Source organism: Oncorhynchus mykiss, chromosome 1, assembly GCF_013265735.2.
Source record: "Oncorhynchus mykiss isolate Arlee chromosome 1, USDA_OmykA_1.1, whole genome shotgun sequence".
In the NCBI taxonomy this organism is placed as follows: domain Eukaryota; kingdom Metazoa; phylum Chordata; class Actinopteri; order Salmoniformes; family Salmonidae; genus Oncorhynchus; species Oncorhynchus mykiss.
Window position 1 is genome coordinate 40,879,766 of NC_048565.1, and position 25,415 is coordinate 40,905,180.

At 41.7% G+C, this 25,415-nt stretch overlaps 1 protein-coding gene across 1 annotated transcript; it reads right to left on the minus strand.

Moving 5' to 3' along the window:
• Positions 1-715: 715 nt before the first annotated feature.
• On the minus strand, positions 716-25,060 carry ube2na (ubiquitin-conjugating enzyme E2Na). The gene is made up of 4 exons (XM_021601231.2): positions 24,923-25,060; positions 7,698-7,944; positions 1,896-2,036; positions 716-1,377 (listed from the first exon to the last, which is right to left on the minus strand). Exons 1-4 carry the CDS (start codon positions 24,950-24,952, stop codon positions 1,331-1,333), a joined length of 465 nt encoding a protein of 154 aa, XP_021456906.1. The 5' UTR covers positions 24,953-25,060; the 3' UTR covers positions 716-1,330.
• Positions 25,061-25,415: the final 355 nt, after the last annotated feature.

The window sequence follows — 25,415 nt, forward strand, 5'->3', positions numbered from 1 at the left end:
TGTCCTTACTTCAAAAACAAAGGCTTACAATATTTTCTTATTAATCAACAGATTTTATTTACAGAAAAAAAGAATACCGGTGGACTGTTTTCATACCATTCAGTGAGCAGGTAACCATTTTTCCCCTCAATAGAAATAATTAATATACATGGAACTGAAAATACTTTTCAAACCAAAAACAAATATTGACAAATATTGTTCAGTTATCTCCCCATTCCCCTTACCCCCAATCTCCCCTCACCCTCCCCACAACCCCTTCGAACACAATTCCCCTCAGCACAGACTACCGAACTGACAACTCCAATGCGCCCCCCCCCCCCCCCTATTATTTTCTGAAATAAATGCCATGGGGAGGAAGTCAACCGTTGTGTCTTATAACATTAGATTGTGACAAACAGGAAGAAAAAGAAGCTAAAAGAGCCATGTAGCCAGAGTCAGTAGTAGTAGAGACATGGTTTACATATGTTTGATACGTTCCATTGATTCCATTCCAATGACTGTCCTCCTATAGCTCCTCCCACCAGCCTCCACTGTAGTAGGCTGATGTCAGGAAAACATTCAAATAAGATAAGACATGAGAATAAAATATATCCCTAAAACTATAGAAAATGATGGAATTCCTGTCCCCGCCATCCCTACCGCTCTCCAAGCCTACATCGACAGCGGTTGCAACAGTTAAACGTGATGATGGCAGGCTCAGATTAATTGTTTAGTCATTATATTGTTACTTGTATTTAATGTTCAAGTCAGAGATGTGGTTTAGCAGGAGCTAGGTTGTTGTTTTGCTAGTAGGCCTTCTATAGAGGAATGAGTCCATCTATAGTCTGTCTCAAAGGGTGTGTCTACCTGGGGTTAATCAGCTGCTTTCAATAAACAACCAGCATCACGAGCGACAACAAAGTTAAAAGAAAAGTAAAAAGTTAGGCAAATCTTGGACAATAAATCTTACCCTCCCCCATGAAACAGGCATGGGATAGACACTTATTTCTTAATATATTTTTTTGTACGAAGCTCATTAAAGCGGATGTTGCTGGTTTCCTCCAAAATGAATGGAAAAAGAACCAGGTGGTGAGTCAGATCTGCCGATGCATCTGAACAGTAGTGAATTATGACAAAGACGACAAGTCAGGCTTTTCAATTTCTCTTATGAGCATTTATATCAAATTCACTGGTCTTTTTTTCACTTTTTTTTTTTATTACACCCCCCCCTCCAATATGGTGTCCTTTAAATGCACATGAATTAGGTAGAAGAAGAGGTCTTGGCAGAAGATGAGGAATGTGTGTTCACACTGACTTCCCGCTTGGTTTCTCTCCGCTTTTTTCACCTTTTCTACACTTCTATGTTGTTCTGAGCGTAAAGCCTGGTCCATGTCCGGGCTGCAACACAAAATAAGGGAGAGAGATGAGCTCAGAAAGCAAGTGTAGTGAGTCAGTTATTCATAGTTTTTTTTTGCTAGAATCCTTGAGTCTTCAAGTTGTAACTTCATCACATTTGTACTTGCTTTGCAGGATAGGCCACAGGGTAAAAAAGCTACAATATACAAATTAAATGTTTATATCAAAAGAAGTCATGAGTTCATAAGGTGTAGCATCTAAAGTTACCAGTAAGATAGAGCATCAGCACCAATATTAATCAGTGTTGGATTGGCTGAACAGTAGGCTGCATTGAGAAACTGAGCTACTGTGTAAAATTTGAACAAGGTTTTGTTCACTGGGCACCAAACACACAAGAACATGGACTGAAATAGGGAGAAACGACCTGGACTTGTCTAAAAATAAAAGTTCATTTTCCCTTTCTGTTGTGTGCCATAACAAACATGACTGAGGCAAGTAGGTGTGGTGAGTGAGTAGGAGTGCATTTGAGGAGTTCAGAGCCGGGCTTCATCAAGACTCACCTGTCTCTATGGCTTGAGCTTCATTGGATTTCCACTGCTCCGCAACGTCATTCGCTAGAGGATCATCAGGGTTAGGAGCGCTTAGTAATGCCTGGATTGATAGCAGGACTGTGCGGATCTGTAAGGCTGGAGACCATTTATCTGTGGAAGGAGATTTTATAAGAAAACAAAAAAGTACAAATGAGGGGGAGAAAGTGAGTGATAAAGGGAGGAGAAAAAGGGGAGAGAGGGAGGAAGAGAAGTTTGAGCCATGTATCCATTTTGAGCGATGGGGGCATGTCGCAGCAATGGGATATGCGGCTTGAGTGGGAGGTCAAAAGTTGAATCTGAGAAGCCCTTGATCTTTTGGGCGAGATTAAAAAGGAAAATCCCTCATAGCGCTCGCAGGTCAAACATGATTCTAATGCAGTGGGTATATGGCAGGAAACAATTCCCAGGCTTGATCCACTAACGAGCCTGAACTCACTGATGTGTATGACAGACATACAGAGAAGCTGCAGCGGTGTGACAGACAGTTAAAGACGTCTCATCTCCCCTGTATCCGTTAGGACTGAGCGATAAGGCCGAAATATCATATCACAATATTTTTCTAAATGTTGATGCTATTTGATGTTTTTGAATAATACAAGTTCAAATTTTGCTTTGTGAGTAGTGCATGACCCTAGAGTGGCAACACATACATTCTAAGCAATTTCGAAATGAGTCTCTCCATTCTGCACTCATTTGAGATCCTTTCCACACTGCCACGTAGGGCTGCACAATTTGGGCAAAAAATTATAATCTGTGTTATTTTTAACCAAATACTGCAATTGTAATTTAACTTTGATCAAAACACTTGGGTGAACTGTTGAAATGATGGAAATAGAATAGTTATTATAATTTTATCCACCTCATTTTTTTAACACTTAAAATATGCACGCCAAAAGTGGAAACTATGGACAACTTCCTCAGTGCTCCCGCATTATCATAATTCATATGCAATGCCACAAGAAATTAGCTAATACACCATATTACGGTCCTGCTAATGTAACCTCATAAATGGTCTTGTGTTAACACTTGAATAATAGGCAGCGTGCAGAAGGATGTGTTGATCAGTGGATTGACAGGTGTAGGACTGTAGAACAATAAACAAACTTTCCTCTAGTGTGGATGCTTGTATAGTTATGTAGCATATAGTATTTCATTATAGTTACCTTTAGTTATTGGCTTGGTGGATGGCCCGGGCCTTAACTCTTGACACAACACAACTAACGTTATCATCACAACAGAAATAGCCTACTAGTAAGTCTAGCTTTAGTTAGCGAACTTAAATGAAATATAAAAACAACACATACTTATTTACTTGACTTTTATACTCTATAAAATTGACTCAAATAATTTACTCTGGCAAGTTTTCCACCGCCAGGCTTCTGTAGGGAAGTAAAGTGGAGCCCGAATCCCTCACTTCCTGTTGTTTGACTGTGCCCATAGCAACATTCGAAAATTAGGTAGATAGTATATAATAGCGGGCACTTTGAATACAGTGCTGTTTGACATGATAAAGATTGAAAAACCCAGGGCGGCGTTATTGTGATAGGGTAGGAACTCATTGGTCAGTGTTTCCTAGGGGACCCTATAATCTTCGGCTACATTAACTGTTTTCTATTAGCTACTTCATGAAGCTAACATATTCATGCTTAGCCTATTCCTCTTTTATTTAGAAGATACTTTTGCACCCCCCCCAAATGTGGATTTATGTATCAGGCAGTATTAGCGAGCGACATTGGCTCTGACTCAGTACATTTATTAGTTAGCTAGCTATAAACATTAGCTGCTAAAACGATTTGTTAGCCACAACTTGCTAAGAAAAGACAAACTAGCTGTTTGCAGACAGTAAGATACACAAACTAAGTGTAATTATATAACCCTTGTGTATTTATACTAAGAAGCAAAGCAGAAAATCTGCATCGTTGTCATCAACATGTTGCATCGTCTGCATTGACCATGCAGACTGAATACAAGTGGGTAAGCAACTACTGCCACCCTTCTGCGCTGCTTGAGTGGCAGGAGGCGGGGCTTGATCTGTGTGGAAAGCGGCATAGAGAGAGCGAGACAATGTGTAACTGCAGCCCGGGTCATTCCTGAGATGTTTCGCCCCCGCCTCCCAGAGTCCTCCTTACTAGCTAGCAGGGTTGACACCGGTAGACAGCGTCCTTTGCTTCCGCTTGCCGAACACCTGCTCTCACCGTTGTTAACAGAACTGTGGGAAAACAGTGTCCGACAGGCGACCGCGAAGGACACTATAAACCATTCGCCAGCACAGCAAGCTGGGGCGATGCCGTATGCTAGCTAACTAGCGACACCGTGTGCTAGCTAGTTAGCACACGGTGTAGCCCCCACCTGATATGCTGGCGGTAGGCCTGCTGTGTACCGGCCTAGCTTGCTAAACTAGCACAGTGTCCTTTGCTCTCGCCTGCCGAACACCTGCCCTTGCGTTGTTAACAGAATTAGGGGAAAACACTACCCGACAGGCGGGTACGAAGGACACTGTCTACCGGTGAACAGCTAGCTAAATACCGTTTTCGCCCCCCGCACTTCTACTGTGGGGTTTATTGGCTGCTGGCACCAATGTTATTGTGCATTAACATCACATGCTGTACTGGAGCACCCCTACCTCCTGCCTGTCCTAGCTTAAATATGTTACAAAGATGGGTTCCTGCATGCAGGAATGCCCCGAATTGCAGGCTGCAATTCCACGCTTCGGGAGAGCGGAGAGAGACGACTTAAGCAGCGAGAAAACTATAAAAACAGACACTACACACGGCAGAGTAGCATATCACATTCAACAAACCAAACATTGAAATACTGTTATAGAAGGAAAAGTAAAAACCAAAACCGATGCATGCATCAATACCGGATTTGGTCAAATACTGTATATTGCCCAGCCCTAGCTATCTGTTATCAGTCAGATGATGATATGATTAACTGGATTGTACATTAATACTTGATGATAAAACAAGTCAAATATATTTTTGATATTTCCAGAAAAAGGTAGATGTCTCAAAATGTCAGACCTAGAATCAGATAATCCCTTCCTAACACTAACCTATTACATGCTGACCACACCAATGGCGTCGAATAAATAAAATGTAAACATGCGTTATTAAATTATTGCGCCAACGAGTTTCTGCGTTGCCAAGCGCTAAAATAGAAGTCAGTTCTATTTGTGACGCTGAACGCGGTGCAAGTCCTGCCTCCCATCTCCTCATTGGTTTATAGAAGCAGATACCCATGTGAGTGATTGAAAGATTAACTGAGTTTGGTCGGTTGTTGTGGTAACTATGAAAGTTAGACGCCAATCGCCACAAAGTCCAAAGAAGAAAAAGCCTGGAAGGAGGAGAGATGACAAGAAACGATTCGGATGACCGTTTTGTGTGTGGATTAATTGTCAGAGTACATTTCAGGTAACATAACAGCTCAACGTTTCTAAGGTCTTCGAAAGCCAAGTTAACAAACAGATTACCGACCATTTTGAATCCCACCGTACCGTCTCCGCTATGCAATCTGGTTTCAGAGCTGGACATGGGTGCATCTCAGCCACGCTCAAGGTCCTAAACGACATTATAACCGCCATCGATAAGAGACATTACTGTGCAGCTGATATTCATCGACCTGGCCAGGGACTTCGACTCTGTCAATCACCACATTCTTTTTGGCAGACTCAACAGCCTTGGTTTCTCAAATGATTGCCTCGCCTGGTTTACCAACTACTTCTCTGACAGAGTTCAGTGTGTCAAATCGGAGGGCCTGTTGTCTGGACCTCTGGCTGTCTCTATGGGGGTGCCACAGGGTTCAATCCTCGGGCCGACTCTCTTCTCTGGAAACATCAATGATGTTGCTCTTGCTGCTGGTGATTCTCTGGTACACCTCTACGCAGACGACACCATTCAGTACACTTCTGGCCCCTCTTTGGACACTTAACTAACCTCCAGACGAGCTTCAATGCCATACAACTCTCCTTCCATGGCCTCCAACTGCTTTAAAACGCAGGGAAAACTAAATGCATGCTACTCAACCGATCACTGCCCGCACCTGCTCGCCAGTCCAGCATCACTACTCTGGACGGCTCTGACTTAGTATACGTGGACAACTACAAATACCTAGGTGTCTGGTTAGACTGTAAACTCTCCTTCCAGACTCACATTAAGCATCTCCAATCCAAAATTAAATCTAGAATTGGCTTCCTATATTGCAACAAAGCATCTTTCACTCATGCTGCCAAACATACCCTCGTAAAACTGACCATCCTACCGATCCTCGACTTCAGTGATGTCATCTATAAAATAGCCTCCAACACTCTACTCAACAAACTGGATGCAGTCTATCACAGTGCCCAACCCACTGGCTACAGGTTATCTACAAGTCTCTGCTAGGTAAAGCCCCACCTTATCTCAGCTCACTGGTCACCATAGCAGCACCCACTTGTAGCACGCGCTCCAGCAGGTATATCTCACTGGTCACCACCAAAGCCAATTCCTCCTTTGGTCGTCTTTCCTTCCAGTTCTCTGCTGCCAATGACTGGAACGAACTGCAAAAATCTCTGAAGCTGGAGACTCACATCTCCCTCACTAGCTTTAAGCACCAGCTGTCAGAGCAGCTCACATATCACTGCACATAGCCCATCTACCTACCTACCTCATCTCCATACAGTATTTATTTATCTTGCTCCTCAGTATCTCTACTTGCACATTCATCTTCTGCACATCTACCATTCCAGTGTTAAATTGCTATATTGTAATTACTTCGCTACCATGGCCTATTTATTGCCTTAACTCCCTTATCTTACCTCATTTGCACTCACTGTATATATACTTTTTGTTTTACTGTATTATTGACTGTATGTTTTGTTTATTCCATGTGTAACTCTGTTGTATGTGTCGAATTGCTATGCTTTATCTTGGCCAGGTCGCAGTTGCAAATGAGAACTTGTTCTCAACTAGCCTACCTGGTTAAATAAAGGTGAAATAAAAATGTAAAAAACGTTTATATCCCAGGACAAAATAGCTAGCAACAGCAAGTTAGCTAAATAGGTCAAATTAGCTAGCAACTGCAAACTTGCTAACTAAATTACCATAAATGTTTAATGCTTTCGACCTGTCCCCAAAGTAATATAATTGGTTCAGAGTTTGTTTTGATATTTCAACCTGTGTGTCGTGATCGCGTTTGGTGTGGGGGGACAAAATTAATTTGCGCACGGCCGGTTTGGGTACAGTGTTAGGGGGATGAAAGGAATCTCTGTCCTTGTATCAGCTGCACCTGCTACCACATTTTAAAAAATGCTTTCAGGACATAATTTGCCATGTTTTTGCTAACAACCCCAGTCTAAATATTATGTGTTCAAGAAGCCATGTTGCATTGACAAATTAACAGTTTTTTCAAAACCTGCCACTTATTTTTTGCAAGGAGCGTGTGTGCACCTATGTTGAACAATGTAGGAGCACACAAAGACATTTAGGAACACAATGAAAAACATTTTTATTTGTAGTAATCGTGCAAGCATGACTGTCATAAATGTGCTCAGTGTATTCTCAGTGGCACTAAGGGGCCAGTGAAGTAATCATTGGAACAACTATCTTGGTGATTTCTTTTCTAGGCGCTCCTAAATAAAAATTCCAGGTCGCACAGCAAAATATTTAGGTGCATATGCAAGTAACGCGGCCCACTGTTGGTTAACTTAACAGAAACAACAGTGAAACAGCAAAATCAGTTTGGATGTCAGGCTACCATGTCGGTGTAAAATGACGCAAGTCAAGAGGCCCTTACCTTTCAATATGTCTAGACATATTCTTCCCAGCTTGTCTACGTTGGGGTGGTATATTTTGGTCATAAAGCGTACTTTTGGAGCTGCCATGGGGTATTCCTCGGGAAGAAAGAGTTCGAGTTTAAACGTGCCGCCTTCAAAGGGCGAGTCCTGGGGCCCGGCGATGACCACATGGAAGTAGCGGGCGTTACCTTCGTCAGGCTCCGCCTTGATGCCTGGGACAGGCTCCGCCATCAAGCGCTGAGTCTCCTGACAAACGACATACATACAGAGTTAGGCCTAGATGCAAATCTTGTGGTGATAACCATTGTTCAGCAGGCACATTCATACGTTTGTTCCACTGCTTACTCATCCCTTACAATACTAAGAAAATCGACCAGAAAATTCTAATTTCAGTGTTAGGACTGATCAATCTTTCAAAGACAACCCAAAACATCTAACCTATCCTGGCCCACGCCTCCTACTAGGCAGCTAGCAGTGCGTCACTACGCTTAGTGGCTCTATAGTTGGCTGCAATACAGTCTAAAGCAGAATATCAGGCAGCTAAGTCAACAAATTTTTGTTTTCCGATGCAAAACTTTCCAAAATGTTTTCCTAGTGAATACAACCCAGGTGACAACTAGGGCTGACTTTCCTCATCAATGTGGAGGCGTCACCGGGTGGAGCCCCTTTATGTATGCATTTAAAAATATATATATATATATATATAATAAATCTTCAGTGGTTGATTGAAGAGTACATCTTGTAGGCTGACTAGCTCAGCATGGAGGCAACTGCCCCCAGGCTCAGGGCTGTGACCAGGGCATAAAATGTACCTTTTGGTCCACCAGCCAATGTGGCAGGTAGATTTAAAATTGACCAGCACCTCAGATTTTTTAACCACCAAAATATTTTGGGGCGCAAAGATTACACCAACAAAACATAACAAAAGATGTGCATGCTATGTAATGTTTTGAAAACAATATATGTATTACTAGTAAGAAGTAACTAACGTGGTATATTGAATAATACATTTTTTGTGACCCGAGTCTTTTAACCAAAATGTCACAGATGAGACAAAAATGTTCACCTGCTCTTTTAAGGCTGGGAGGTTACCGTGGTAGCGCGACTGGAGTCATGTTTCTACCTGTGAGATTGAGTCTTACTAGTAGAAGCGTTGTCTTCTCTTCCCTAGCATTTGAAACTCAAAAACAGAAAAACCTAGTTTATGAACAAAATGTAAATAGCCAAGAAACAAAGTCTCACAGCAGTAGACTTTCGTTTCAAGTAAATTAGAGCTAATTGTATACCAGTGCACAGCTCTTTAATAAGTGCGCACAGACACCAGCCAGGCACACCAGCCAGGCACACCAGCCAGGCACACCAGCCAGGCACACCAGCCAGGCACACCAGCCAGGCACACCAGCCAGGCAGTGTTGCAGCACAAGGTGGGATAGGCTATATAGGATTCGTAGTTTGTGCGATTAATTTACCAGCTATGAAACAAAAACGGGGGAACTACTTTGAAAACTGCTACTGCAGCATTTATTTTACTGTAAACGTGATCATACTTGACTATTTTTACAAACAAAATGTGAGTGAAATGCTCACACTGTGGTGCCCCTACCCCCGCCAACGTGGCTGGTGAAATAAACATTTTACACGCCAATGACAAAATCGACAGGTGGTGGGTGTTAATTTTAGGCCCTGGCTCAACATGACTGAGCATAAGCAATCTGATACGGCCTTATGGTAACGCAAGAGGCAGGGTGACACCTGTGACAGGTGCAGCAACAAAGATGGACTCTTACAGGACTAGGCCTCTTCATTAGCCTACTAATTTCCCATAGTAGCCTAAAATACCTGGTGCATTCGGGAAATATTCAGACCCTTGACATTTTCCACATTTTGTTACTTTACAGCCTTGTTTAAAAAAATGCACCGAATAGTTTTTTCCCTCATCCATCTACAAACAATACCCCAAAATGACAAAGCAAAAACCATTTAGAAAGTCTTGCAAATGTATAAAAATAAAACACCTTGTTTACATATGTATTCAGACCATTTTCTATGAGACTCGAAATTGAGCTCACGTGCATCCTGTTTCCATTGATCATCCTTGAGATGTTTCTACAACTTGATTTACCACCTGTTGTATACTCAATTCATGTTACATGATTTGGAAAGGCACACACCTGTCTATATAAGGTCCCACAGTTGTCAGTGCATGTCAGAGCAAAAATCTGGGGAAGGGTACCAAATAATGTCTACAGCAGTGAAGGTCCCCAAGAACACAGTGGCCTCCATCATTCTTAAAAATAGAAGTTTGTAGTTTCAAAGACTCTCCCTAGAGCTGTCTGCCCGGCCAAACTGAGCAATCGGGAGAGAAGGGCCATGGTCAGGGAGGTGACCAAGAACCCGATGGTCACTCTGATATGGCTCCAGAATTCTTCTGTGGAGATGGGAGAAACTTCCAGAAGGACAACCATCTCTGCAGCACTTCTCAGTAAAAGGCACATGACAGCCCGCTTGTAGATTGCCAAAAGGCACCTAAAGGACTCTGACCATGAACAACAAGATTCTTTGGTCTGATGAAACCAAGATTGAACTCTTTGGCCTGAATGCCAAGTGTTATGTCTGGAGGAAACCTGGCACCATCCCTACGGGGAAGCATGGTGGTGGCAGCATCATGCTGTGGGGATGTTTTTCAGCGGCAGGGACTGGGAGACCAAGGGAAAGATGAACGGTGCAAAGTACAGAAAGATCATTGAGCACTCTGGAGCAGGTTCCAAGGACTAGTGCGAAGGTTCACCTTCCAACAGGACAACGACCCTAAGCACACAGCCAAGACAACGCAGGAGTGGCTTCGGGACAAGTCTCTGAATGTCCTTGAGTGGTCCAGCCAGAGCCCGGACTTGAACCCGATCAAACATCTCCGGAGAGACCTCAAAATAGCTGTGCAGCAACACTCCCCATCTAACCTGACAGAGCTTGATAGGATCTGCAGAGAACCTACCCAAATACAGGTGTGCCAAGCTTGTAGCGTCATACCCAAGAAGACTCAAGGCTGCGATCGCTGCCAATGGTGCGTCAAAGTACTGAGTAAAGGGTCTGAATACTTACATAAATATATTTTCATTTACAGAAAATTCTACAAAACTGTTTTTGCTTTGTCATTATGGTGTGTTGTGTGTAGATTGAGGCCACTGTGTTTCTGAGGACCTTCAATGTTGCAGAATTGTTTTTGTACCCTTCCCCAGATCTGTGCCCTGACACAATCCTGTCTCTGAGCTCTACGGACAATTCCTTCGACCTATTATTAGCTAACTAGCCTGCTACTGTAGGCCACTTTGTAGGCTAACTCAAGTTGGTAGCTAGCTAACTTTACACTGTATAGCTAAGTTAATCAAATATAATCAGCTAGCTAAAAGGAAGCTATCATTGTACATTTAAAACAGTCTCCAAATGCATTAGATAACAGCCATGGAAGAGGATGAAATTGCAGCTCCAGCTGTCAGTAAAGGGAGCGTATAGGCTACTGGATAGCCTAGGCAAGGGTTTTTCAAACCCGGTCCTGGGGCACGTTTTGGTTTTTGCCTCAGCACTACACAGCTGATTCAAATAACCAACTCATCCTCAAGCTTTGATTATTTGAATCAGCTGTGTAGTGCTAGGGCAAAAACCAAAATGTGAACCCAGGGGGGTCCCAGGACCGAGTTTGGGAAACCAAAGGTTAGCTACTGGATAGTGCAGGTAACTTTGTGGGAGGACATTATGAAAATATTCTCTAGTTCCAGTCCCTAGAGGGGAAAACTTTGAGGACAGATATTAGCAACATAATATAACAGTGCTGTATAATGAAGCCTGTTTCTCTGTGATGTTTTCTTTCCTCCGATATGAAAAGCTGTAAAAGCCTGTTTGCAGATGAAGAGAGGTCCTAATGAATATCCCAAGAAAGCTTGGGTATATCCTATATGCCATGGGTTATATGTGTAGGTCTACCTATGTTAGCAAACATTGCATACAAAAATACAGTTAAACATCACACACAATGTATAAACCTACTAGAATTGGAGCATGCCAACCCTGCTGGAGGTCCTCTGAATGTGCAGGGTTCTGTTTCAGCCCAGCAATAACACATCTGATTCAACTTATCAAATCTAATGAGTTGATAATCAAGTGTGCTATTGCTGGGCTGGAATAGAAGTCTGCTCACCCAGTAGATAGGGATCAGTGGAGCAAGGTTGGCCACCACTGGTATGGAGTTTTTGTTCACCTGAAATTATGCTTCAGTAATAATAGTGTACTTGTTACTACTCAATGTTCTTTTGTTGTTTAGACTACATTCGAGTTAACTTATTTGTACATTTTGAAGTGATGAAGTGTTGATTCTTTGATGTGTTTAAACTGTTTTAATTGTTAAACTACTATTCAAATTGAACTAGTGTCAATGATGATCACAATCCTGCAATAAAGAGGGTAAGGGGTTCTGTCTCTAATGTGCATGTGTTGTATTCTCAAAAATGAACATTTCCTTGATGTCTAGTTGTAAGATCTCCAATTGGTTTAATTTAATTTTCACACTCTCTCATTATATCAGCTACAGTACCAGTCAAAAGTTTGGACACACCTACTCATTCAAGGTTTTTTCTTTATTTTTTACTATTTTCTACATTGTAGAATAATAATGAAGACATCAAAACTATGAAACAACACATATGGAATCATGTAGCAACCAAAAGTGTTAAATAAAAAAATATTTTATATTTGAGATTCTTCAGTAGCCACCCTTTGCCTTTGACAGCTTTGCACACCCTTGGCATTCTCTCAACCAGGTAGTCACCTGGAATGAATTTCAATTAACAGGTGTACCTTGTTAAAAGTTCATTTGTAGAATTTCTTTCCTTCTTAATGCATTTGAGTCAATCAGTTGTGTTGTGACACGGTAGGGGTGGTATACAGAACATAGCCCTATTTGGTAAAAGACGAAGTCCATATTATTGCAAGAACAGCTTAAATAAGCAAAGAGAAACGACAGTCCATCATTACTTTAAGACATGAAGGTCAGTCAATCCGGAAAATTACAAGAACTTGGAAAGTTTTTTCAAGTACAGTCGCAACAACCATCAAGCGCTATGATGAAACTGTCTCTCATGAGGACCGCCACAGGAAAGGAAGACCCAGAGTTACCAATGCTGCAGAGGATACATTCATTAGAATAACTGTACCTCAGATTTCAGCCCAAATAAAAGGAACAGACGCATCTCAACATCAACTGTTCAGAAGAGAGTGCAAAACAAACGGTACTAAAAGGACACCAATAAGAAGAGATACTTGCTTGGACCAAGAAACACGAGAAATGGACAAATAGACCAGTGGAAATCTGAGGAGTCCAAATGTGAGATTTTTGGTTCAATCCATCGTGTCTTTGTGAGACACAGAGTAGGTGAAGGAATGATCTCTGCATGTGTGGTTACTACCATGAAGCATGGAAGTGATGTGACGGTGCTTTGCTGGTGACACTGTCATTTATTTAGAATTCAAGGCACACTTAACCAGCATGGCTACCACAGCGATTCACCTTCCCATGTGGTTTGCGCTTAGTGGGACTATCATTTGTTTTCAACAGGACAATGATCCAAAACACACCTCCAGGCTGTGTAAGGGCTATTTGACCAAGAATGAGAGTGATGGAGTGCTGCATCAGATGACCTGGCCTCCACAATCACCCGACCTCAACCCAACAGATGGTTGCAGCCAACAAGTGCTCAGCATGTGGGAACTCCTTCAAGCTGGTTGAGAGAATCAAGGCAACGGGTGGCTATATATAATATTTATTTTGATTTGTTTAACACTTTTTTGGTTACAACATGATTCCATGTGTTATTTCATAGTTTTGATGTCTTCACTATTGTTGTACAATGTAGAAAATACAATACCCTCAACCTCTCCCATCCATTTCTGATGCCAATCCAGTTTGATTTTTATTTTCCATATATTTTTAACTGCGCTGTTTCACAAAAGTTCTTTACTTACATACATTTTACAGACACAACAAATGTAAAATATACTATCTTGTTGTTAGTCCCACCCTTCAGTTTCATTCAACCCCTCCCATCTATCTCTTAACACCATCCATATTGGATTTATATTCGCCATATATTGTGCTGTGATCCGTCACAAAAGTTCTGAACCTTTCTATTCTTATTTTCTACAGATTGTAAATTAAATAAATAGTCTTGCTAAAAGTATTATATTATTGATCGATTGACTACGACTTTTCAAATCACCCAATATTGCTATCTGCAGCGTTAGCTCCAGGTAAATGTTGCAATTCTTCAGCCATTCCTGGACCTGTGACCAAAAACAAGCTACATATGGACAGTACCAAAACAAATTATCTAATAATTCAGTCTCTTCACAGCAAAACCTGCAGAACTGGGAAGGTTGTATCCCCCCCATATATAACATTCAATTGGTTGCATGAATTTTTGTATAATAATTTCAATTGAAAAATTCTAAGTTTTGAATGGCATCGTTTTGCTTATCAGTTCATAAACCATGTGCCATGGAATCGGTACATCGAAAAACTCTTGCCAACTATTTTGCAATCTATATGGCACAGCTGTCAATGTTTTGGTCCTTAAAATAAAGTGGTTTATTTTTATATTCATCACAATTTTCTTTAACCAATTTTGGTCTTCAATGCAGGGCCGACAGACAAGTTCCTTAATTTTTCCCCCTCCCACAGAAACAGGGTTTATGTGAAACGTTACATACACAGCTGGAAAATATGGACACGGACGTGACAGTGCGCACCGAGGAAGAGGCGCCACGGACAGACAGAGCTGAAATTTCACTACTTGACATGTATAATAAAAAATCCTGATTGAGACTGAACAAATGAACAACGAAACAGCACAGCAAGTAAGTGAAAGATATAGGTTTTGATGATGTTTTATTGGTAATGGGGACATACGTAAATGCCAACAAAATAACTTTTTGGTCAGTGTGGTGTGCGTGTGTGTAACCTTTACTTCACTAGGCAAGTCAGTTAAGAACAAATTCTTATTTACAATTACGTCCAAACCCGTTGTGCATCGCCCTATGGGACTCCCAATCACGGCCGGATGTGACAGAACCTGGATTCGAACCAAGGACTGTAGTGACGCCTCTTGCACTGAGATGCATTGCCTTAGACCGCTGCGTCCGTGTGTGTGTGTTAACTATTTAACTGTACTATAATGCTTAAAAAAGGACACAAATGTTAAATATCGGTTATCTATCATTTTTTTGGCAAGGAAAATATCAGATATCGGACAAAAACGTCATATTGGTGCGTCCCTAGTTACCATACTTATAACTTTAACCCATTTTATAAGAGATTCTCCAAAATTTAAATATTCCAGGCATTTATATAGAAACTCCAGTCGTACTTCATCAAAAGACTTTTCAAAGCCAGCTATGAATACCAGGCCTGGTTTCCCAGTTTTTCATAATGTTCTAATGTTTCCAGTACTTGCCTTATATCTCCAATGTATCGTCCATGTAAAAAGAAAACTGTCTGATTAGGATTAATAATGTCCGACAATGCCATTTTTAATTCTATGCGCTAAGCATTTTGCTAGTATTTTTGTATCACAACAGTGTAAGAGGCCTCCAATTTTGTAAATGGACTGGATCTTTATATTTACCACTTGGATCCTGTTTCAGTTATAATGAAATCAGATGGTGGAGATGGAGGAGACAAACAAAAACATATGCCTTAAGTACTTTACTTACTATTTAAAAATATTGTTTGGTGAATCATGGGTGACTCCGTCATTTGTAACAAGATTCAGTTAATTATTTTTCGTAGCATTTCCATGATTAAAAAATAATTGCATTTTATCTCCATATTCCATCCCGTTCGCTTTATTTTTATAATATATTACCCTTGATCTTTTTGAATACGTTCCTCCATTTCTGTTTCCTCTAACTTATTCTGAGCCTCTATGGTACCGTTTTAATTGCTATCCATCTGTACTGTTAGTCCTTCCATTTCCTTTGACCTCATACAGTGGCTTGCGAAAGTATTCACCCCTCTCGGCATTTTTCCTATTTTGTTGCCTTACAACCTGGAATTAAAATATATTTTTTTTGTGGATTTGTATCATTTGATTTACACTACATGCCTACCACTTTGAAAATGCAAAATATATTTTGTGTAACAAACAAGAAATAAGACAAAAAAAACAGATAACTATTAACTTAACTATTCACCCCTCCAAAGTCAATACTTTGTAGAGCCACCTTTTGCAGCAATTACAGCTGCAAGTCTCTTGGGGTATGTCTCTATAAGCTTGGCACATCTAGCCACTGGGATTTTTGTCCATTCTTCAAGGCAAAACTGCTCCAGCTCCTTCAAGTCGGATGGGTTCCGCTGGTGTACAGCAATCTTTAAGTCATACCACAGATTCTCAATTGGATTGAGGTCTGGGCTTTGACTAAGCCATTCCAATACATTTAAATGTTTCCCCTTAAACTACATGAGTGTTGCTTTAGCAGTATGCTACGGGTCATTGTTCTGCTGGAAGGTGAATCTCCATCAGTCTAAAATCTCCAGAAGACTGAAACAGGTTTCCTTCAATAATTTCCCTGCATTTAGTGCCATCCATCATTCGTTCAATTCTGACCAGTTTGCCTGTTCCTGCCGATGAAAATCATCTCCACAGCCTTATGCCGTCACCCCCATGCTTCACTGTGGGGATGGTGTTCTCGGAGTGATGAGAGGTGTTGGGGTTTGTACCAGACATAGCATTTTCCTTGATGGCCAAAAAGCTCAATTTTAGTCTCATCTGACTAGAGTATCTTCCATGTTTGGGGAGTCTCCCACATGCCTTTTGGCGAACACCAAACGTGTTTGCATATTTTTTTCTTTAAGCAATGTCTTTTTTTTCTGGCCACTCTGTACAGCTTAAAGTGGTCCTATGGACAGATACTCCAATCTCCGCTGTGGAGCTTTGCAGCTCCTTCAGGGTTGTCTTTGGTCTCTTTGTTGCCTCTCTGGTTAATGCCCTCCTTGCCTGGTATGCGTTTTGGTGGGTGGCCCGCTCTTGGCAGGTTTGTTGTGGTGCCATATTCTTTCCATTTTTTAATAATGCATTTAATGGTGATCAGTGGGATGTTCAAAGTTTCTGATATTTGTTTATAACCAAACCCTGATCTGTACTTCTCCACGACTTTGTCCCTGACCTGTTTGGAGACGACCTTTGTCTTCATGGTGCCGCTTGCTTGGTGGTGCCCCGTGCTTACTGGTGTTACAGACTCTGGGGCCTTTTGGAACAGGTGTATATATACATTGAGATCATGTGACACTTAGATTGCACACAGGAGCACTTTAATTAGGTACCTTCTAAAGGTAATCGGTAGCAACAGATCTGATTTAGGGGCTTCATAGCAAAAGGGTGAATACATATGTATTCACCTCTTCAGTTTTCATTTCACTTTACCAATTTTTACTATTTAATGTATGCCCATCACATGAAATCCAAATCTATTTAAATTACAGGATGTAATGCAACAAAATGGTTAAAACGCCAAGGGAATGAATACTTTTGCAAGGCACTGTAGCTGGCACCCCGTTCTTTCTGCAGACATCTTTGAATCTTAATTTGGAGCAGATATTTAAGAGGTTTTGTAGAACCTTATCACATAAATCCTTGAGGGAGATTTTAATGTAATTCCGTTACCACTAAATTAGTTTTTGTAATTTTTTCCGTGGACATTTTTTTATTTATTTTATTTCACCTTTATTTAATCAGGTAGGCAAGTTGAGAACAAGTTCTCATTTACAATTGCGACCTGGCCAAGATAAAGCAAAGCAGTTCGACACATACAACGACACAGAGTTACACATGGAGTAAAACAAACATACAGTCAATAATACAGTATAAACAAGTCTATATACGATGTGAGCAAATGAGGTGAGATAAGGGAGGTAAAGGCAAAAAAAGGCCATGGTGGCAAAGTAAATACAATATAGCAAGTAAAACACTGGAATGGTAGATTTGCAGTGGAAGAATGTGCAAAGTAGAAATAAAAATAATGGGGTGCAAAGGAGCTAAATAAATAAAATTAAATACAGTAGGGAAAGAGGTAGTTGTTTGGGCTAAATTATAGGTGGGCTATGTACAGGTGCATTAATCTGTGAGCTGCTCTGACAGTTAGTGCTTAAAGCTAGTGAGGGAGATAAGTGTTTCCAGTTCCAAAGATTTATGTAGTTCGTTCCATTCATTGGCAGCAGAGAACTGGAAGGAGAGGCGGCCAAAGAAAGAATTGGTTTTGGGGGTGACTAGAGAGATATACCTGCTGGAGCGTGTGCTACAGGTGGGAGATGCAATGGTGACCAGCGAGCTGAGATAAGGGGGGACTTTACCTAGCAGGGTCTTGTAGATGACATGGAGCCAGTGGGTTTGGCGACGAGTATGAAGCGAGGGCCAGCCAACGAGAGCGTACAGGTCGCAATGGTGGGTAGTATATGGGGCTTTGGTGACAAAACGGATTGCACTGTGATAGACTGCATCCAATTTGTTGAGTAGGGTATTGGAGGCTATTTTGTAAATGACATCGCCAAAGTCGAGGATTGGTAGGATGGTCAGTTTTACAAGGGTATGTTTGGCAGCGTGAGTGAAGGATGCTTTGTTGCGAAATAGGAAGCCAATTCTAGATTTAACTTTGGATTGGAGATGTTTGATATGGGTCTGGAAGGAGAGTTTACAGTCTAACCAGACACCTAAGTATTTGTAGTTGTCCACGTATTCTAAGTCAGAGCCGTCCAGAGTAGTGATGTTGGACAGGCGGGTAGGTGCAGGTAGCGATCGGTTGAAGAGCATGCATTTAGTTTTACTTGTATTTAAGAGCAATTGGAGGCCACGGAAGGAGAGTTGTATGGCATTGAAGCTTACCTGGAGGGTTGTTAACACAGTGTCCAAAGAAGGGCCAGAAGTATTCAGAATGGTGTCGTCTGCGTAGAGGTGGATCAGAGACTCACCAGCAGCAAGAGCGACCTCATTGATGTATACAGAGAAGAGAGTCGGTCCAACAATTGAACCCTGTGGCACCCCCATAGAGACTGCCAGAGGTCCGGACAGCAGACCCTCCAATTTGACACACTGAACTCTATCAGAGAAGTGGTTGGTGAACCAGGCGAGGCAATCATTTGAGAAACCAAGGCTGTCGAGTCTGCCGATGAGGATGTGGTGATTGACAGAGTCGAAAGCCTTGGCCAGATCAATGAATACGGCTGCACAGTAATGTTTCTTATCGATGGCGGTTAAGATATCATTTAGGACCTTGAGCGTGGCTGAGGTGCACCCATGACCAGCTCTGAAACCAGATTGCATAGCAGAGAAGGTATGGTGAGATTCGAAATGGTCGGTAATCTGTTTGTTGACTTGGCTTTCGAAGACCTTAGAAAGGCATGGTAGGATAGATATAGGTCTGTAGCAGTTTGGGTCAAGAGTGTGTCCCCCTTTGAAGAGGGGGATGACCGCAGCTGCTTTCCAATCTTAGGGAATCTCAGAGAGGAGAGAGGTTGAACAGGCTAGTAATAGGGGTGGCAACAATTTCGGGCAGATAATTTTAGAAAGAAAGGGTCCAGATTGTCTAGCCCGGCTGATTTGTAGGGGTCCAGATTTTGCAGCTCATTCAGAACATCAGCTGAACGGATTTGGGAGAAGGAGAAATGGGGAAGGCTTGCGCGAGTTGCTGTGGGGGGTGCAGTGCTGTTGACCGGGGTAGGAGTAGCCAGGTGGAAAGCATGGCCAGCCGTAGAAAAATGCTTATTGAAATTCTCAATTATGGTGGATTTATCAGTGGTGACAGTGTTTCCTATCTTCAGTGCAGTGGGCAGCTGGGAGGAGGTGTTCTTATTCTCCATGGACTTTACAGTGTCCCAGAACTTTTTTGAGTTAGTGTTGCAGGAAGCAAATTTCAGCTTGAAAAAGCTAGCCTTGGCTTTTCTAACTGCCTGAGTATAATGGTTTCTAGCTTCCCTGAACAGCTGCATATCACGGGGGCTGTTCGATGCTAATGCAGAACGCCATAGGATGTTTTTGTGTTGGTTAAGGGCAGTCAGGTCTGGGGAGAACCAAGGGCTATATCTGTTCCTGGTTCTAAATTTCTTGAATGGGGCATGTTTATTTAAGATGGTTAGGAAGGCATTTAAAAAAAATATCCAGGCATCCTCTACTGACGGGATGAGATCAATATCCTTCCAGGATACCCCGGCCAGGTCGATTAGAAAGGCCTGCTCGCTGAAGTGTTTCAGGGAGCGTTTTACAGTGATGAGTGGAGGTCGTTTGACCGCTGACCCATTACGGATGCAGGCAATGAGGCAGTGATCGCTGAGATCTTGGTCGAAAACAGCAGAGGTGTATTTAGAGGGCAAGTTGGTTAGGATGATATCTATGAGGGTGCCCGTGTTTAAGGCTTTGGGGAGGTACCTGGTAGTTCCACCACCCACACATGCAACGACATCTCCTGGTTTCAATGATGTTTCTAGAGACAATATCTCTCTCTTCATCACTCAATACCTAGGTTTACCTCCACTGTATTCACATCCTACCATACCTTACCTTACTACCTACCATACCTTTCTGGGGGCGATAAAATAGCATCAAGGTATAATGTACATGTGGAACTAATGGTAGGTTCATTGATAATTTGTGTGAGGTTGAGGGCATCACGTTTAGATTGTAGGATGGCTGGGGTGTTAAGCATATTCCAGTTTAGGTCGCCTAGCAGCACAAGCTCTGAAGATAGATGGGGGGCAATCAGTTCACATATGGTGTCTAGAGCACAGCTGGGGGCGGTCTATAGCAGGCGGCAACGGTGAGAGACTTGTTTTTAGAGAGGTGGATTTTTAAAAGTGGAAGTTCAAATTGTTTGGGTACAGACCTGGATAGTAGGACAGAACTCTGCAGGCTATCTTTGCAGTAGATTGCAACACCGCCCCCTTTGGCAGTTCTATCTTGTCTGAAAATGTTGTAGTTTGGAATTAACATTTCAGAATTTTTGGTGGTCTTCCTAAGCCAGGATTCAGACACAGCTAGAACATCCGGGTTGGCAGAGTGTGCTAAAGCAGTGAATAGAACAAACTTAGGGAGGAGGCTTCTAATGTTAACATGCATGAAACCAAGGCTATTACGGTTACAGAAGTCGTCAAAAGAGAGCGCCTGGGGAATAGGAGTGGAGCTAGGCACTGCAGGGCCTGGATTCACCTCTACATCGCCAGAGGAACAGAGTAGGAGTAGAATAAGGGTGCGGCTAAAAGCAATAAGAATTGGTCGTCTAGAACGTCTGGAACGGAGAGTAAAAGGAGGTTTCTGGGGGCGATAAAATAGCATCAAGGTATAATGTACAGACAAAGGTATGGTAGGATGTGAATACAGTGGAGGTAAACCTAGGTATTGAGTGATGAGAGAGATATTGTCTCTAGAAACATCATTGAAACCAGGAGATGTCGTTGCATGTGTGGGTGGTGGAACTAATAGGTTGGATAAGGTATAATGAGCAGGACTAGAGGCTCTACAGTGAAATAAGTCAATAAACACTAACCAGAACAGCAATGGACAAGGCATATTGACATTAAGGAGAGGCATGCTTAGTCGAGTGATCAAAAGGTCCGGTGAGTGGAGAGGTTGGTTGGGGGTCACGGCGATTTAGACAGCTAAATCAGTAGCAAGCTAGCATAGGATGGAGGTCTGTTATTAGCCACCTCTTGCGTTCCGTCAGTAGATTAGTTGGGGTTCCGTGTGGTAGAGGGGATTAATCCAAATCACACAACAACAAAAATAAAAACAATAGATATAGTTATAGAGGCCCAAGAAGAAAAATAAATAAATAAAAATAAAATAAAAAATTGTCCGATTGTCTATTCAGATAGCAGCCGATAAGACAGCCAACGGCTAGCAGGCCGCAGATGCCAAATCGACGAAAGCCGATAGTCACACGGATAGCAGCTAGCTAGCTGTGAGATCCAGGTATGAATGTCCAGAGCCAGTGGCCGAAATCCAGGGACATGGAGAGAAAAATTGGTCCGGTATGTTCCGTTCCGAGCCGCGCCGCACAAAACTGGCGATAGATTCTCGAGCCAAAGGACAGCCGATGACCACAAACCGTGGTTAGCTGAGTACTAACGATTTGCCAGTAAAGAAGCTAACTAGCTTCTGAACTAGCTTCTGAACCAGCTTCTGGCTAGCTCCCGGCTAGCTTCTGGCTAGTTTCTGGCTAGCCTCTTGGAGCCTCCGGCTAGCTTCTTGGAGGATTACAGATCTGAGGTAAATAATACTTTTTTTATAAATATAAATTGGTGAGGCGGGTTGCAGGAGAGTGTTTTGAAGATGAGTTTATGGAAAATGTAAAAATGTATGTGGGAAAAAAAGTTGTAAATATATATATATATGGGACACGACAGGACGAGGACAAAAGACGTCTGAACTGCTATGCCATCTTGGATGAACTTAAAACGTAAAAGTAGTTATTGTGCATGGAGTTGTATGGTTTGTTAAACTTTGAAATCAATGTTTTTTGTTTTGGCATAGATTTTAAGGTAAGAAAAAATGTATCAAAGTGTAATTCTATTACAGTGCTATTGCCCTAAAGCTACAGATACCTTTGAGAGAAAGACAACTAAGAGGAACAAAAAGAGAGTGGACTATCATCAACCACTGTACATGCTGCTGTTTTTTCTTTTTCCTGAATGCACCTCCGAGCGAGATTCCTGAAATGTTTCAGATAACCCACAGACAAAAACACAGTCCAAACACAGACAAGAGAGGCTCCCGGACCAGTCGCACACTCACAGGGGCTCAAGCCCACTGAGAACAGTTCCCAGAACTTCTCAGCCCTCCTGTCTTTTCCAACCACCTCCAACCAATGTTACGTGTTCCCTCTCTTACTCAACCCCTCTCACCACCTGTGTGAATTCCCCTTTCTCTATCAGCACAATTGCATTTATTCAATGACGACTACCAACGACAGAGGACATGAACTTGGGAATATGAAGCACAGCATTCCTATTGTGGGGCACAATGTTTTTGGAGGTGCACGAAATTAGAAATTTGAAACAAATTGTAGGATAGAAGCCAACTAGTAACAACTGTTTTATAGTTTAAATATACTAGCTACAAGATATTCTGGAATCCACAACCATAGCCTAGACTGTGCTGAAACAGAGAGCCATCAACTTGACAGGGGGATAATGAAAACAAGGCACTGTGGTCCACGGGCTGAGCAGATTCTGGGCAGAGACAGTCATGACTTCATTGATCTGTGAATGAGTGAAGACAGTCAACCCATGCAAACAAACTGCCTAGACTGGAAGGAGAGACCGGAGAACTAGGCTAGTGAGTGAGAACAAAACAATAATTCTAAACACACAAAGTGATAGTACAATAGCTTAAGTTCACTGTATATTACTAATAGAATGATGTTCACCTCTGCACCAATCTTACAACTCTCTCCGGACCTGATCTTTATGCTACACCAGCTTTAGGAGTGATAATTGCTGTGTGACAATTTCTCCAAGTGCACTGGGAACATGCTGGAAGTAAGGAACCTCTAGTATACTGGTGCATCTAGGCCTAATCACTTACTCATGTGTATGTCAAATTAAATTGACTATTGATGTCCCACTTCTCGTGTCAGCAAAGCTAGCTAAACAGAAATATTTGCTGCATCTTGGCCTACAGCCCTGACAGCTGTGGTGTGACATGATGAGCTAGCATTCTTTCTTATCAGATATTTCGTAATGATATACTGTCTAATGTCTATATACACCACATATTAATATTCTGGATTCTGACACATGCTCACTATAATATATCTACTCTGGATTGTTCATTTGACCAGTTCAGTCTGGTGTAATGGTATTGTATTTGCAAGACATTCTACTGCAGTGTTGGAACTAGCTAGTGGGTAAATCTATGTGAATTCAATTACTTTTTAGGGTTTCCACCCACTCTGCCCAGAGTAAGTGAAAACACGCTTTGGTGATGAAATTGATAAAAATACATTATATATGTAGACAAATATGCTTATTCTGTATTGTTCAGTGCGGTCTTTAACATTTCATTACCAGTATATCCAAAAAGGAGAATTTCATAACCTAATACATCCAAAATAAGCACCCTAATTTTGGCTATCATACAAGGGTAAAAACTCCAATAACATGAACAGATTATGAGTGAGACATGGGGGTTGGATGAGTTGGTTTTCTTCAAGGAATATCTACACTTTTTGACAACAACCCTTTTGATTTGAACGAAACCTCCCACACATATTTGCCCATTGTAGAAGCTCAGAAAGGGACTTTTTGGACGAAAATAAGAGCTTGCTGTCAAAAAGTGACTGAATTCAAATGAACTTACCCTACATAGCTAAGAATTGCACCTGCAATAACACCTGCAAATCTGTCTGTGTACGAGACCAATAAACTATTCGAAGTGATGACTGGTAAGGGGAATCGTACCATCCATTTCAATTAAGATCATAAAACTGAGATCCCGCTAATGCCCTGGCCTCTGCCTATAACATCACTTACGGTAGCTAACTAACTTAGCAACAGAGGCCTAACAGGAAATATCTGTCACACAATGGTAACGTTCTAAATGCTAACTCAATAGCCTGCTAAATTGACCCTTTAATACTTAAGCACTAAGTATCTTTATACTCATGAACAATTTAGCCCAAAATAAAGATTGCAACCGTTTATATTGTGGCACAGTTACGGGAGTAGGCTGTCTGACTGTGCATTCATTGCAACACACATGTACGGCTAGCTATAGAGTTTGCTTGCTATATAGTGTTAGCTAGCTATTTGGAAAGGGCGGAATGGGTGACTGGCTGGCTAACGTTTAAGATAACTAACTAGCAAGCTAACGTTATATTGATTGCTAACTCTCTCAGACTCTAGTCAGTATGCTACATTCACTGTGTTTAGTGTATTAACGAATAAACAATCACAAAAAATACATTTATTTGCCATCTTTTACAGGCATGGGTGTATTTTTAACCCACCTTTATTCCGTTTATTAGGAAGAGGGTCGAAAATGAAGTAATTTCGCAGCTGCGGCAAATGCAAGCTAAATAAATTACGAACAGTGCGGAGCATTTTAGGATTAGCTAGCTAGCTAGGACATAATGAATCTGTCATAGACAACAACAATAGTCTGTGTAATTCGTAAAGCAATGAATAGTTAGTTACCTTAATGATCCTACGGGGCAGTCCTGACATCTTGTCTTTAATGAGGGGTTTAGCTGTGACTCTTCTCTTTCGTTTGCATTGACAGCGAAAGGCGCGCACACACCTCTTCCGGTGTTCTGCTCATTTTGCGTCATGAGACCATCCTGAAAGTGTAACGTAAATAAATGTAGCTAGTTTGGAAAATGTACTTTTATTATGGTTAATGGGTATGATACGTGACAGTGATTGATTGGACATATCCCAATCTCAAAGTCAGTGATGTTTGTGTAAACATCTGTGATTCATTTCGTTTCATGTTAGTCTTACTGTTGCTGTGAAATAGACATAGGTAGGCTTTGGATCCATCACACAGGCACACTGTCCCTTGATCAATTTCAAAATGTTAATAATTTCTTGGTAAGGGGGCAATCGAAAGGGCTAAATTATTTCATTTTAATTTTCAAAATGTCTGGCCTACATGGGTTTCACAATTATTTTGTACATCTATTTCTGA